Source organism: Carcharhinus amblyrhynchos, unplaced genomic scaffold, assembly GCF_965287045.1.
Source record: "Carcharhinus amblyrhynchos unplaced genomic scaffold, sCarAmb.v2.hapA chromosome_338, whole genome shotgun sequence".
NCBI lineage: Eukaryota > Metazoa > Chordata > Chondrichthyes > Carcharhiniformes > Carcharhinidae > Carcharhinus > Carcharhinus amblyrhynchos.
In genome coordinates, this window is record NW_027650078.1 from 39302 (window position 1) to 55968 (window position 16667).

The window sequence follows — 16667 nt, forward strand, 5'->3', positions numbered from 1 at the left end:
TTCAAAAGTGTCCAGAGGAGCAATTTTTTCACACAGAATGTCTGGAACGAGCTGCCAGAGGTAGTAGTAGAGACAGGTATTATTTTGTCTTTTAAAAAGCATTTAGATAGTTACATGGGTACGATGGATATAGAAGGATATGGGCCAAATGTGGGCAATTGGGATTAGCCTAATGGTAAAACCTGGTCAGCATGGACAATATGCAGGGCCTGTTTCTGTACTGTCAACCTCCAGGACTCTATAAGAGGGATTTCACAGTACACCGCAACGCAGCACAGAAACAGATCATTTGGCCCAACAGATACATGCCAGTATTCCTGATCAAAGTGTTGGTGGGGAAGTACCGATGGATTTGAGCTGAGACACACAGAAGTATAGTAATCCAGAGACCTGGACTGATGATCTGGTGACGTGTTCAAATCCCACCCTGGCAGTTAAGAGAATTTCTATCCAGTTCATTGAATCAATTTGAACTAAAAAGTAAGCTGCAACAATGGTGACCGTGAAATTACTAAATTGTCTTAAAATCCAACAGCCCATCACAACCTTCTCCGTATAAACGTTGGTTGGGTCACACTGGGAATACTGCATCTGATCCTCGTCGCCACACTACCAGAAGGATGTGGAGACTTTGGAGGGAGTTCAGAAAAGGTTTACCAGGATGTTGCCTGGTATGGAGGGTATTAGCGAAGAGGAGAGAGTGAATAAACTGGGATTGTTCTCCCTGGAAAGACGGAGGCTCAGGGGCGAGCTGATAGAAGTTTATTAAACTATGAGGGGTGTGGATAGGGTGAACAGTTGGAAGCTTTTTCCCCAGGGTAGAAGTGACAATTACAAGGGGCACAAGTTCAAAGTGAAGGGGGAAAAGGTTCAGTGGAGATGTGCCGGGGGGGGAGTTTTTTTACACAGAGGGTGGTGGGGGCCTGGACTGCACTGCCGGGTGAGGTGGTTAGACAGATACGTTCGTGACATTTAAGATTTAACTGGATAGACACATGAACAGGCAGGGAATAGAGGGATACAGGCGGTTGGTCTAGATAGGACAATGTGATCGGCACAGGCTTGAAGGGCCAATGGACCTGTTCCTGCGCTGTACTGTTCCTTGTGTTACAGGGAGGCTGTTGGAAATTGAGCAGCTGAATGAACCTGGTTGACATTAAATTTCCTCCTGTGGAATTAGATTTACTCCAGCAGCAGATACAGCGACACTCCCAGGAGAGAGAAGACCAACAACTGCTTTCCAGGGATGACGATACGAAATATCGGCCTGATTAATGACGCCCCGAATTAACCAATGACCTACCTCCTCAGTGTCCGCTGTGGCTGTAGCAAGTCGTCCTTGGTGAGCGAGGTGACCGTAGTCAGTGGTCACTTGAGAGGCCAGGCCCCCCAGTTCCTCAGGGCTAGTGACAGACTTGGACATCTGTGGAGACAGCGAGCGAGGGGAGACAATCAGCAAACTGAGTTGTCAGAAAGAGTCTTAAACAAGGCAGCTTTATTCTCAAAGGGGCTCCAACACTAACCGAATTTTAGCTCGGGGTGAAATCACCACGCACATTGGACAAAAATCATTTTGCAAAGACACACACGTTAATCAAACTAAACTCTTATTAATATTTGAGAAGCTTGATCTCAGTCACCAGGTTCGTAATGCTGTAATAAATTTGTAATGCTAAAAAATGTTACTTGCGACCATTATAGTGTGTGTGTGTGTGTGTGTGTGTGTGTGTGTGTGTGTGTGTGTGTGTGTGTACATGCGCAGCCTGTATATCCGTGCGACTTGGTGTGCACTCTTGGTAGTGTCAATGAGCAGAGAGATCTCGGGGTACATGTGCATAGATCCCCGAAAGTTGGCACCCAGGTTGATAAGGTTGTTAAGAAGGTGTACGGTGTGTTAGCTTTTATTGGTAGAGGGACTGAATTTCGGAGCCGTGAGGTCATGTTACAACTGTACAAAACTCTGGTGCGGCCGCACTTGGAGTATTGCGTACTGTTCTGGTCGCCGCATTATAAGAAGGATGTGCAGGCATTGGAAAGGGTGCAGAGGAGGTTTACCAGGATGTTGCCTGGTATGGTGGGAAGGTCTTATGAGGAAAGACTGAGGGACTTGAGGTTATTTTCGTTACAGAGAAGAAGGTTAAGAGGTGACCTAATTGAGGCATACAAGATGATCAGAGGGTTAGATAGGGTGGACAGTGAGAGCCTTTTTCCTCGGATGGTGATGGCTAACACAAAGGGACATAGCTTTAAATTAAGGGGTGGTAATTATAGGATGGATATCAGAGGTAGGTTCTTTACTCAGAGGGTAGTAAGGGCGTGGAATGCCCTGCCTGCAGCAGTTGTGGACTCGCCAACTTTAAGGGTGTTCAAATGATCAGTGGACAGGCATATGGATAACATTGGAATAGTTTAGGTTAGAGGGTCATTAGATTGGTTCCACTGGTCGGTGCAACATCGAGGGCCAAAGGGCCTGTACTGTACTGGAATGTTCTATGTTCTATGTGTGTGTCTTGATGTGCACCTGTGTAAATGTGTGTGGTGTGTGCATGTATATGAGTCGGATTTAGTGTACATTTGTGTCTGTGTATGTGGGCATGGTGTGCTCCTGTATATGTGTGTGAGGGAGACATGAGAGGCGAGTTTTCCCATGGGAATTGGAGCGGGCGAGAGGTGGACCATGGAAAGTTCTGTTGACTTCGGACAGGATTTTGCGATTTTGGGAAAAGTGCGGCCAGAGAATCCTACCCATGGTGTGGTCTGAGTGTGCCTATATATGTGTACGGTGTGTGCATGTATGTGTGTGTGGTCCTATGTGAGTGTGGCTATATATATATATGTGTGTGTGTGTGTGTGTGTGTGGGGGGGGGGGGGGGGGGAGCGTGGTTGGGGGGGTGTGCCTGTTCTATTTGTGATTTTTATCAATGACTTGGGAGAGGGGGCTGAAGGGTGGGTTAGTAAATTTGCTGATGACACCAAGATTGGTGGAGTAGTGGATGAGGTGGAGGGCTCTTGCAGGCTGCAACGAGACATTGATAGGATGCAGAGCTGGGCTGAAAAGTGGCAGTTGGAGTTTAACCCTGATAAGTGCGAGGAGATTCATTTTGGTAGGACAAACTTGAATGTGGATTACAGGGTCAACGGCAGGGTTCTGAGGAATGTGGAGGAACAGAGAGATCTTGGGGCTCATATCCACAGATCTCTGAAGGTTGACACCCAAGTAGATAGAGCCGTGAAGAAGGCTTATAGTGTGTTAGTGTTTATTAACAGGGGGTTTGAGTTTAAGAGCTGTGGGGTTATGCTGCAACTATACCAGACCTTGGTGAGACCACATTTGGAATATTGTGTCCGGTTCTGGTCACCTCACTATAAGAAGGATGTGGAAGCATTGGAGAGAGTGCAGAGGAGATTTACCAGGATTCTGCCTGGTTTGGAGGGTAGGTCTTATGAGGAAAGGTTGAGGGAGCTGGAGCTTTTCTCTTTAGAGTGGAGGAGGATGAGAGGAGACTAATAGAGGTTTATAAGATGATGAGGGGGATTGATAGAGTGGACGTGCAGAGACTATTTCCTCAGATGGATGTAGCTGTTACTAGGGGGCATAACTATAAGGTTGATGGTGGGAGATATAGGAGGGATGTCCGAGGTAGATTCTTTACTCAGAGAGTGGTTGGGGTGTGGAATACACTGCCTGCTGTGATAGTGGAGTCGGACACTTTAGGAACTTTCAAGCGGTTATTGGATAGGCACATGGAGCACTCCAGAATGATAGGGAGTGGGATAGACTGATCTTGGGTTTGGACATAGCTCGGCACAACATTGAGGGCCGAAGGGCCTGTACTGTGCTGTACTGTTCTATGTTTCTATGTATATGTATAGGGTCTGGTGTGTGCCTATGTGGTATATGTAGTATGGTGTAGCTTGTATACATGTGTGCGATGTACACTTTTCGATGTGTGTGCACCTGTGTACGTCCTGCAGCATGCTGTTTACACGGTATACAAAGCCGGTGTGACACTCACGTCAGGCTGTCCATGTCTCACTCACCATCTCCTGAGCCGTGACCGCAATGGCTTTGGAATATTTGACCATTGTGGTTTGATAGTCCACGAAGCTTCCTTCAGGCTCAGGGGGGGTGCCCTCATCAAGCTGCAAGACAGAACATGGAGGAAATGGCACAGCGTCAGCAAGGAATCCAATTATTAACACCCAATGGCTGGCGAACAATGAGCTAGTAACAGAGAATGGTCTTTATCTGCTCGACACAGTCGTTGAGGCTAAAGGCAACAGAAAGAGGATCGAGTGTGGTGACCATTTTCTTGGTGTTGGCCTGAGGCTAATGGCCAGGGGCAGTGAACTTTCTCTGCGCGCGCTCAAAGGCGGAGAGTGTAGCAGAACACGATACGTCTCCATACTGCAAACACACTGCTCAGGGAAAAGGAAAACCTCCATACTCCGTCTGAAACAGCAGCAGGTGGAGTGACTGAGGCATCGAAACAGGACGCTGGGTGGATTCTATGTGCCACACAGGACAATGTGCTGACCCCGCTGCCTATCGGCAGGCTGAGATTCGGGAAGTGCGGTTGGGATGGTAGGAATGTTACACAGTGCTGCTGGCCTCAATCTGCCATTCTAATTACAACCCAAATCGCACTGAGTTACAATTACATAAGAAATAGGAGCAGGAGTAGGCCATCTAGCCCTTCGAGCCTGCCCCGCCATTCAATAAGATCATGGCTGATCTGAAGTGGATCAGTTCCACTTTCCCGCTTTCTCCCCATAACCCTTAATTCCCTTGTCTATCAGCAACCTATCTACCCGTGACTTAAATATATTTAGCGAGGCAGCCTCCACCACTTCAACGGGCAGAGAATTCCAGAGATTCACCACCCTTTGAGTGAAGAAGTTCCTCCTCAACTCTGATCTAAACTGCCCCCCCCCTTATCTTGAGGCTGTGCCCTCTAGTCCTGCAATCCTTTCTAAGAATCTCTCCACCTCTACCCTATCCATCCCCTTCATTATCTTATACATCTCTATAAGATCCCCCCTCATCCTTCTAAACTCCAACGAGTACAGACCGAGTCTATTCAATCTCTCTTCTTAGGCTAACCCCCTCATCTCCGGTATCAGCCTAGTGAACCTCCTCTGCACTCCCTCCAAGGCCAATATATCCTTCCACAAATGTGGTGACCAAAACTGCACACAGTACTCCAGCTGCTCTAATTAGTACTCCAATTAGAAGATCACTTGTAATTTCAGAGCCACGTTGAACCCAGAGCTGATCCCTCACTATGTCACGGAATATTGGAACATGTATTTGGTCTGATTTTTATACTTGGATTTCTATATCTCTCTCTGTGTCTCTGGTTTTGAGTTCCTCACCAATTAGATCTATCTCGGGCACCTTGGTGATATCCATCATCAAGATCACTTGTTTTCCCCTCAAATACTGGCCCATCTCTGCCCCTTGTCTGTGCCTCTCATATCCCAGATGTGTTCTTCCCATCCTCCACTCTCCGAAGCCTCTGCATCCTAACTCACACCAAATCCCATTCCAATATCACCCCTCTACTCACTGACCCATGCTGGCTCCCAGACCAGTCCTTGTTTGCAAATCCTCCATGACTTTCACCCTCCCTATCACTGTAATTTCCTCCAGCCCCACAATTCTCTGGATATTTCTGCACCATGGTGCCAGGGACCTGGGTTCGATTCCCAGCTGGGGTCACTGTCTGTGTGGAGTCTGCACGTTCTCCTTCTGTCTGCGTGGGTTTCCTCCAAGTGTTCCGGTTTCCACTCACAGTCCGAAAGACGTGAGAACAGAGTTGAGGAGGAACTTCTTCACTCAAAGGGTGGTGAATCTCTGGAATTCTCTGCCCGTTGAAGTGGTGGAGGCTACCTCGCTGAATATATTTAAGTCACGGGTAGATAGGTTTCTGATAGACAGGGGAATTAAGGGTTATGGGGAGAAAGCGGGAAAGTGGAACTGATCCACTTCAGATCAGCCATGATCTTATTGAATGGCGGGGCAGGCTCGAAGGGCTAGATGGCCTACTCTTGCTCCTATTTCTTATGTTCTTATGACGTGCTGGTTAGAGTGCACTGACCATGCTAAATTCTCCCTCACTGTACCCAAACAGGTGCCAGAGTGTGGTGACTAGGGGAATTTCATTGTAATGTTAATGTAAGCCTACTTGTGACACTAATAAATAAACTTTAAACAACACTCCAACATGTCCAATGTCAGCTGTTCCAGCATGAGCAGTTTTATCTTCAGTTTCCCTGGACCCACACTCTGGAATTCCATCCCTAAACCTCTTTTCTCTAAATCTCTCACCACTCCTTTAAGACCCTCTTTACATCTCTTTGACCGTATGCTTTTGGTCTCCGTGAAACGTGGCTCCGAGTTTAATTGTGCCTGATGTCAAAGTCAAATTGCTGCATTTGATGGGACCTGAAACCAAAAGAGAAAATGCTGGAAAATCCCAGCAGCATCTGTAAGGAGAGGAACGAGCTGCCGTTTTGACCCTTTGAGAAATCTTTTTCCAGCATTTTCTCTTTTGGTTTCTATCTGATGTTGTTTCCTGAGGAGCACCTTGGGGCGATTTCTATATTAAGCTGCTCGATAGATGCAAGTTCGTGTCGCCAGAAGTTGGCGACTGGCGAATATCAAGAAGAATCTGTGCAGGAAAGGACTCACTCTGTTCATTGCATCGGCGATGGCATCGACCATTCCTCCCACCATCCCGATATCACTGGCAGCTTCATTCAGGGTCACCATGATGTCATCCACAGCCTCCTTCATGAGCTGAGCGGCTTCGGTGATGGCATCATGCGTGTGGGCAGCCTGCAGGGCGATTAGTACACGACTGCATTACTACCTGGGAGACGCTGGGTTAAACATTAAATATCATATATTGACAAAGGGAGATAGCTTCCTGCTCTCCGTCACCCCCCCTTTCTCGAGTAGAGATTTTTACAAGAGCGATTTTGACGTTTCCAGAAGATCACCACCAATGAATCATCGAATCGCAAGTGCAGAAGAGGCCCTTCAGCCCATCGAGTCTGCACCAGCGCGCAAGGAACTCCTGACCTCCCACCTAATTCCTGTCTACCAGCACTTGGCCCATAGCCCTGGATGTTATAATGTGCTCACCCAGGAACTTTTTAAAGGATGTGAGGCATCCCGCCTCCACCCCCCCTCCCAGACAGCTCGTTCCAGACTGTCACCCCCCCCCACAAGTCAAAAACCTTTCTCTCACATCCCCCCCTCTAAATCTCCTTTCCATCAGCTTGGACCCACGTCCCCTCAATGAGTCACGCAGATATCTGAGCACCAGTTACCAGAGGGTCATCGTTTATCCTCCAGCAATCTCAAATCGTCTGAAATGTCCGCATCGTAAAGCATTTTGGATCTTTTTGTTTGTATCACCCGACTGGAAATAATTAAAGGCAGGAAGGACTGACTTGGCTGTTTGTGACTCTCCCACATCGTGCTGCCTCATCAGCGCCTGCGGTCAGTGTAAGGACATAACATCCTCGTTGTAATGCTGAGGATAGCGGGACCCAGTTAATCCGGGAGTTACGGCAGACAGCGCACTTTCACAAAGCAAACCCTAAGCTGGGACAGTCACAGGGCTTAACTCAGAAACGATGCAGAGAAGCTGCTCTCTGAGCCAGCAGCCTCAACACTGAGACCAACCATCCCCAACGTAGCTCACTGGTAACTCTGAGCCACGCTCTCACCAACCCCAGACTCCCCCCCCCCCACCAACTAATCTCACCCCCAGACCCAGACCCCCACTGGGTGCTCTCACCCCCAGGAACCCACCCCCCCAACCCCCCCACACTCTCACCCACATGACCAGCAACCCCCCCCCACCCCCACCACACAAATTCCTCCACCCCCCCCCGGTACTTTCATCCACACGACCACCCCAACACCCCTGGCACTCTCACCCGCACGATGCCACCTCCCCCCCCACCACCACCACACTCTCACCCACGAACCCCCACCCCCTTCCCCCCCCGGCACTCCCACCCGCGACCCCCCCCCTCCCCAGCACTCTGACCCACGACCCCTGCCTCCCCACCGCACTCTCACCTGTGACCCCTCCCCCTTGCACTCTCACCTTCAAGACCCTCCCAGAACTTTCATCCTCACTCGCACACTCGCCCCCCCCGAGTTTCTCACTCACTCGAGGCACCTCCCTCGCCAATCCCCGGTGATACACACACACCCCTGGCACTGTCAGCAGCCGTGATGTGGAGATGCGCCCTCCTAATAAACCTGTTGGACTTTAACCCTGGGGTCGTGAGACTTCTAACTGTCAGACTGGAAGATTTAACCAAGAGAAACAAAGTTGTTATTGAACCGTGAAAAACCAGACCAGAATTAGCCGGAGGCCAGGGAGCCCCGTTCAATCAACACGAAGGACACATGAGGAGCCAGCCAAACAAATGTGAGCAGAGATACGGGGTAGAGAATAACCTCACAAGTGCAGCACACTTCAATATTCCTGTTCGGAGATCGCTTCCTGTCTCGCCTCCATAACCCGAACCACATACACTATCTCACACGGATCTTAATTTGATTTAGTGTTTCTGTATAAAAGTATCACCAGTCAGCTTCAGCCGTCATATCTAAGTTCTAGATACAGCAGTTTGTAAATCCACACTCGTTAGGGGGATCCTGAGGGGTTTGGGTGTATTTAACCTGGAACACCTAGATAACAAGGATACCTCTATCAGGCTCCTATTTATCGACTAGAGCTCAGCCTTCAACACCATTATTCCTACAAAACTCATCTCCAAACTCTGTGGACTGGGGCTCAGCACCTCCCTCTGCAACTGGATCCTGAACTTCCCAACCACAATCCGTTAAGGACAGCACCTCCTCCACGATCATCCTCAACACAGGTGACCCTCTGGTGTTCTCAGCCGCCTACTATACTCCTCATACACCCATGAATGTGGCCAAATTCCCCTCCAAGTCATTGCTGTTGATACTACTGTAGTGGGTCGGATTTTAAACAATGACGAGACAGAGTACAGGAATGAGATAGAGAATCTGGTGAACTGGTGCGGCAACAATAATCTCTCCCTCGATGTCAACAAGACCAAGGAGATAGTCATTGATTTCAGGAAACGTAGCGGAGGACATGTCCCCTGTCTACATCAATGGGGCTGAAGTGAAAATGGTCGAGAGCTTCAGGTTTCTGGGTGTCCAGATCACCAAAAACCTGTTCGGGTCCCTCCTCGCCAAATTAAGAATTCCCAACACCTCTACTTCTCTGGAGGCTAAGGAAATTTGGTGTGTCTGTGACAACTCTCACCAACCTTTACAGATGCACCATAGAAAACATTCTTTCTGGTTGTTTCACAGCTTGTTATGGGCTCCTGCTCTGCCCAAGACTGCAAGAAACTATAAAGGGTCATGAACAAAACCAGATCTATCACGCAAACCTGCCTCCCATCCATTGACTCTGTCCACACTTCCCACTGCCTCAGAAGAGCAGCCAGGATAATTAAGGATGGCTTGCATCCCGGGCATTCTCTCTTCCACCTTCTTCCGTCGGGAAAAAGGTACAAAAGTCTGAGGTCACGTACCAACTGACTCAAGAACAGCTTCTTCCCTGCTGCTGTCAGACTTTTGAATGGACCTACCTCGCAGTAAGTTGATCTTTCTCTACACCCTCGCTGTGACTGTAACACTACATTCTGCACTCTCTCCTTTCCTTCTCTATGAACGGTATGCTTTGTCTGTGTCGCGTGCAAGAAACAATACTTTCCACTGTGTACCAATAGGTGACAATAATAAATCAAATCAAATCAAAATGGAAACCAAGATATGAACTTCACCAGAATAGAGTTACATCATCCCTGCTCACAGTAACATTAAACAGTGAGATTTAGCTTTAAAAATCATTGAGCGAAACACACATAAGAACATAAGAAATAGGAGCAGGAGTAGGCCATCTAGCCCTTCGAGCCTGCCCCGCCATTCAATAAGATCATGGCTGATCTGTCGTGGCTCAGTTCCACTTTCCCGCCCTCTCCCCATAACCCTTAATCCCCTCTCTCATCAAAAACCCATCAACCCGTGTCTTAAAAATATTTAGCGAGGCAGCCTCCACCACTTCAACGGGCAGAGAATTCCAGAGATTCACCACCCTTTGAGTGAAGAAGTTCTTCCTCAACTCTGTTCTAAACCGCCCCCCCCCCCGCTTTATCTTGAGGCTGTGCCCCCTAGTCCTACTGTCCTTTCTGAGCGGGAAGAGTCTCTCCACCTCTATCCTGTCCATCCCATTCATCATCTTATATGTCTCAATGAGGTCTCCCCTCATTCTTCTAAACTCTAACGAGTACAAGCCTAGTTTATTCAGCCTCTCCTCATAGCTCAACCCCCTCAACTCCGGCATCAGCCTAGTAAACCTCCTCTGCACTCCCTCCAAGGCCAAAATATCCTTGCGTAAGTACGGCGCCCAAAACTGCACACAGTACTCCAGCTGCGGCCTCACCAATGCCCTATACAGCCGCAGCAAGACCTCCCTACTTTTATATCCAATCCCCCTCGCTATGAAGGCCAGCATCCCATTCGCCTTCCTGACCACCTGCTGCACCTGCAAGCTGGGGTTTTGCGACTCGTGCACAAGGACCCCGAGGTCCCTCTGCACCGTCGCCTGCTGCAGTTTTTCGCCACGTAAGTAATAATCCTTCCTACCATTATTCCTACCAAAGTGGACCACCTTGCACTTGCCAACATTAAATTCCATTTGCCATTTCCTGGCCCATTCGCCCAGCCTATCTAGATCCTTCTGCAGACTCTCCACACCCTCCGCGCAATTTGCCGTACCACCAATCTTGGCGTCATCAGCAAATTTCGACACCCTGCACTCGGTTCCCTCCTCCAGATCATCTATATAAATGGTAAATAGCTGAGGCCCCAGCACCGACCCCTGGGGCACTCCACTAGTCACCAACCGCCAATCCGAATAGCACCCATTGACCCCCACTCTCTGCCTCCTATTTGACAACCAATCCTCTATCCACGCTAACACCCCCAACTCCATGTCCCCTAACCTTGTGCAATAGCCTCTTGTGAGGTACCTTGTCAAACGCCTTCTGAAAATCAAGAAAGACCACATCCACCGGCTCTCCTCTATCCACTGCCCTCGACACATCCTCATAGAACTCCAGTAAATTTGTCAGACGCGACTTCCCCTTAACGAAACCGTGCTGCGTCTGCTCTATCAAGCAATTCCCCTCAAGATGCCTCGCTATTTCCTCCTTGATGACGGATTCCAACATTTTACCTAAAACAGACGTTAAACTAACCGGCCTATAATTCCCTGCCTTTTGCCTGGCACCCTTCTTAAACAACGGCGTAACATTAGCCGTTTTCCAATCTTCCGGCACTTCCCCGGAATCCAGCGACGTTTGGAAAATAACCACCAAGGCATCCACTATCACCTCCGCCATTTCTTTCAGAACCCTCGGATGCATTCCATCCGGTCCTGGGGACTTGTCCACAATCAGCCCCTCCAGTCTGTCGAGCACCACCTCTCTAGTAACAGTAATGTCATTAAGACCCTCCAGTCCTACCACCTTTCCATCTCTAACACCCGGCAAATTATTCACGTCCTCCTCCGTGAAGACCGAAACAAAAAAGTTATTCAAGACCTCAGCCATTTCCCCATCCCCTACCACTAAGTCCCCCTTCTCATCCTCTACACACACAATTAGTATGAACACACATGGAGTTAGTAAAGCATTCATGAAAAAACCTGCAGCATTCAGTAAGCCTGAATTTCCTAACAAAGTTCTGGGCTGCTGCTTTGGAACAATTCTCAGCGGCCACCAGACAGAGAGGAAACAAGGGAGAACCACTTCAAAACATTCAGAATCAGCGTCCTGCCCACTGCCAAATTAATAATCCCACACACAGGAACACAGCAGGAAGAGCTGCGTTGCACACACTGATTATGGGCCAAACTTAATATGACAAAAATACAATTCAAAGGGAATTTAAAAACGGTAACACACACATGCACACACACACACATATACACACACACACGCACACACACACACATATACACACACACACAAAGTGTTCATTAAAGGAAATCAGAAGTTAACTGTACAAAATGTTAATCAAATCCAATAATGATATACTCCACAAGCCCTGATCTGGGACCTGGTTAGTGGATGGATTTTTTGGTTATCGAGTTAGTGAGTACGAGCCATCATTTTGTCTGTCTGACTGTTGTGAATCTCCCAACCCAACAACAAAGATGTGCTGATTAGGCTGACTGGCTAAAATTGCCCCTTAGTACCCCTGGATCTGAAGCTTACAAATATGTGGGGTTACGGGGATAGAATGGGATTGTTGTCAGTGTAGACCCGATGGGCCGAACGACCTCCTTCTGCACTGCAGGATATCCATGATTTCCATGAACACAACAGAATTGAAAAAAATGAAAGAGATTTATGTAATACTGCATCCTCACAGGAACTCCGGCAGAGCTGGGGGGAGCTCAGGGCGGAGAGTTAGTAAGTACTGCCTCCTGCTGGTGGGGTCGGATTAACTCCAAAATCTCCACTGACTGTGATACAAACAGAACTGCCATTCTGAATCTGAATTGGGACATAGTGGCACAGCCTCATCGCGCCAGGGACCCGGGTTCAATTCCGGCCTTGGGTGACTGTGTAGAGTTTGCATGTTCTCCCCGTGTCTACGTGGGTTTCCTCTGGGTGCTCTGGTTTTACAGTGGGTTAGCACTGTTGTTTCACAGCTTCAGGGATCTGGGTTCGATTCCTGGCTCGGGTCACTGTCTGTGTGGAGTTTGCACATTCTCCTCGTGTCTGCGTGGGTTTCCTCTGGGTGCTCCGGTTTCCTCCCACAGTCCAAAGATGTGCGGGTTAGGTTGATTGGCCGTGCTAAGAAATTGCCCCTTAGTGTCCAGGGATGCGTCGGTTAGAGGGATTAGTGGGTATAATATGTAGGGATATGGGGGTAGGGCCTAGGTGGGATTGTGTTCAGTGCAGACTCGATGGGCCGAAGGGCCTCTTTCTGCACTGTAGGGTTCTATGATTCTTCCCACAGTCCCAGGATGGGTTAGGTTGGCTGACCGTGCTAAATTGACCCTAATGTCAAGATGATTAGCAGTGTGAACATGTGGGGTTATGGGAATAGAGCGTGGGTGGGTTGTGGTCAGCACAGACTCGATGGGCCAAATGGCCTCCTTCTGTACTGTAGGGATTCTATAATCTATGAATGCAGAGCCAAAGCAGGTTCCTGCTGCTGTATCAGTCCAACATTAACTGCTCATGCCTGCAAACTGGTTGTCAGAACGCGAAGAAAAGGAGGTTTCTTATTAATCTCACTGGGAAAGGGTGTGGGGCAGGCTGTAGACTCAAAATATACAAAACCTCCAGGGAAACAATAACATGGCTTCTCGCAAGATGCACTGGAATATCAGGCACAGGCTGACAGCTCAACACTTAAGTCCATCTTCTTATCTTAAACTGTCCGATTTCTCAGTGACAGGTTATTGACCAGATTTACAACCTGTGCCTGACTTTGTTAAACTCAGAGGATTAAACTGCTACATGCGGAAGTGACCATCGCAAAGCAATCCCACTGCAGCTCCTGAACAGGCGGAAAGCAACACGCACTCACCCCACTACAACCACCGCACAGGACAGTCATTTATACCGAGACAACTGGGCAACATCTGGAGGACTTCTGGCTTCACTTAAAACAAGCGATGACATTCACAGCTCATTCTGCATCTGTGCTGCTGAGATTCCCTTTCAGAACCAGCCCAGTTCGGTGAGTTTACCCAGACTGGTTAGGTGAGTTTACCCACGCTGGTTAGGTGAGTTTACCCAGACTGGTTAGGCGAGTTTACCCGGGCTGGTTAGGCGAGTTTACCTGGGCTGGTTAGGTGAGTTTACCCAGACTGGTTAGGCGAGTTTACCCGGGCTGGTTAGGTGAGTTTACCCAGGCTGGTTAGGTGAGTTTACCCGGGCTGGTTAGGCGAGTTTACCCAGGCTGGTTAGGTGAGTTTAACCAGGCTGGTTAGGCGAGTTTACCCACGCTGGTTAGGCGAGTTTACCCAGGCTGGTTAGGTGAGTTTACCCGGGCTGGTTAGGCGAGTTTACCCAGGCTGGTTAGGTGAGTTTACCCGGGCTGGTTAGGTGAGTTTACCCAGGCTGGTTAGGCGAGTTTACCCGGGCTGGTTAGGTGAGTTTACCCGGGCTGGTTAGGTGAGTTTACCCGGGCTGGTTAGGCGAGTTTACCCGGGCTGGTTAGGCGAGTTTACCCGGGCTGGTTAGGCGAGTTTACCCGGGCTGGTTGGGCGAGTTTACCCGGGCTGGTTAGGCGAGTTTACCCGGGCTGGTTAGGCGAGTTTACCCGGGCTGGTTAGGCGAGTTTACCCACGCTGGTTAGGTGAGTTTAGTCATGATGTGGAGATGCCAACATTGGACTTTAACCTGGTGTTGTGAGACTTCTACTCAAGGTGAGTTTACCCAGACTGGTGAGGCTGGTTACTCAGGCTGGTAAGGCGAGTTTACTTGGGCTGGTAAGGGTAGTTTACCCAGACTGGTAAAGGTAGTTTACCCAGACTTGGAAAGATAATTTACCCAGACTGGGTAAGGGTAGTTTACCCAGACTAGTAAGGGTAGTTTACCCAGACTGGGTAAGGGTAGTTTACCCAGACTAGTAAGGGTAGTTTACCCAGACTGGGTAAGGGTAGTTTACCCAGACTGGGTAAGGGTAGTTTACCCGGACTAGTAAGGGTAGTTTACCCAGACTGGTGAGGGTAGTTTACCCAGACTGGTAAAGGTAGTTTACCCAGACTAGTAAGGGTAGTTTACCCAGACTGGTAAAGGTAGTTTACCCAGACTGGTGAGGGTAGTTTACCCAGACTGGGTAAGGGTAGTTTACCCAGACTGGTAAGGGTAGTTTACCCAGACTGGTGAGGGTAGTTTACCCAGACTGGTAAAGGTAGTTTACCCAGACTGGGTAAGGGTAGTTTACCCAGACTGGTGAGGGTAGTTTACCCAGACTGGTGAGGATAGTTTACCCAGACTGGGTAAGAGTAGTTTACCCAGACTGGTGAGGATAGTTTACCCAGACTGGGTAAGAGTAGTTTACCCAGACTGGTGAGGGTAGTTTACCCAGACTGGTTAAACAGACAGTTTTCTTGCTCTTTCTTGTTTTTTTCCCTGAAGGTGGCAACTCAGGTGGACAAAGTGGTCAAGAAGGTGTATGGCATACTGGCCTTCACTGGTTGGGGCACTGAGTATAGGAATTGGAAAATTATATTGCAGCTGTATAAGACTTTGGTTAGCTCGCATTTGGAGTATTGTGTACAATTCTGCTTGTCACACTATACTGATGCATATATATATATCACTATACTGATGCATTGGAAAGGATGCAGAAGAGATTTACCAGGGTGTTAGCAGGTTGGGAGGATATGGGCGATGAAGAAAGGTTGAACAAACTTGGATTCTTTTTATTGGAGCATTACCCCCCCAGCACCAATGTCAATCGCTCTTCATTAGCTGGTGAGATGAAACGATTTTCTTCTAAATCTGTCCGATAACCAATACAGAAACAAAAACATAACTCCCATTTTATTTCACGCCCCAATGATTTTTCTCCCAGTGACTGTAGGGGGGGTCTCCTGGGGACTTGGCAACCCTGGCTGCAGTGTGGAGATAAACATGCTGTCCTAACCTTCTGGAATCTGAAACAACTCAGGTTAAAAAGTTATAGAAAAAGAAATCCCTCAAATTAAATGAAAACTTGAGATAGTGCCAATATTTTGAAAAGCTCTCCTCTGTGACACACCGTACCTTCGGATTACCACCTCCTTCTTTGGCTGCGTAGAGCATTTGCAACGCAGACTCTGCCAGAGTCTTGGTTTGGTCCAACACGGTCATCTGCTGCTGATGGTCAAGGAGCTTGGACGCCACCCCGATGGAGGCCAGGGTCAACGGCTCAAAGTAACTGGCCAGCTGAGTGACCTGGAGATGGTAGAGTGAGAGAGAAATAAATATTGCTGCGAAGAGCAATTCCTCATTGGAAACAAAAGCACAAGGAGCTGAAACAAGGATCATCATTCTGTTCGGGGACAACTCCAAGACACCAAGGGTCTAGATCCCAGGCCCTAAGGCCACGCTTGGACTACAGTTCTGGTCACCCTATAACAGAAAGAATATTATTACGCTAGAACGAGTGTAGAAAAGATTTTCTAGGATGCCACTGGGACTTGATGGTTTGAGTTATAAGGAGAGGCTGGATAGACTGACACTTTTTTCCCTGGAACATAGAAGGCTGAGGGGTGATCTTATAGAGGTCTATAAAATAATCAGAGTCCCATAGAATCCTACAGTGCAGGAAGAGGCCCTTCGAGTCTGTGCCGACTACAAGCCCACCTAGGCCCTAACCCCATATCCCTACATATTATACCCACTAATCCCTCTAACCTACGCATCCCTGGACACTAAGGGGCAATTTCTTAGCATGGCCAATCAACCTAACCCGCACATCTTTGGACTGTGGGAGGAAACCAGAGCACCCGGAGAAAACCCACACAGACACGAGGAGAATGTGCAAACTCCACACAGACAGTGACCCGAGCTGGGAACCGAAC

At 48.5% G+C, this 16667-nt stretch overlaps 1 protein-coding gene across 1 annotated transcript in view; it reads right to left on the reverse strand.

The window, feature by feature from the left end:
• LOC145339197 (talin-2) overlaps positions 1 to 16667 on the reverse strand; it is a gene marked incomplete at both ends in the record, with an annotated part of 176335 nt that overhangs the window by 35269 nt on the left and 124399 nt on the right. Inside the window, 4 exons of the mRNA XM_080183582.1 lie at positions 1304 to 1423; positions 4042 to 4143; positions 6695 to 6841; positions 15868 to 16038. Coding sequence (XP_080039708.1) covers positions 1304 to 1423; positions 4042 to 4143; positions 6695 to 6841; positions 15868 to 16038 — 540 coding nt within the window. The remainder of the gene's footprint in view (positions 1 to 1303; positions 1424 to 4041; positions 4144 to 6694; positions 6842 to 15867; positions 16039 to 16667) is intronic.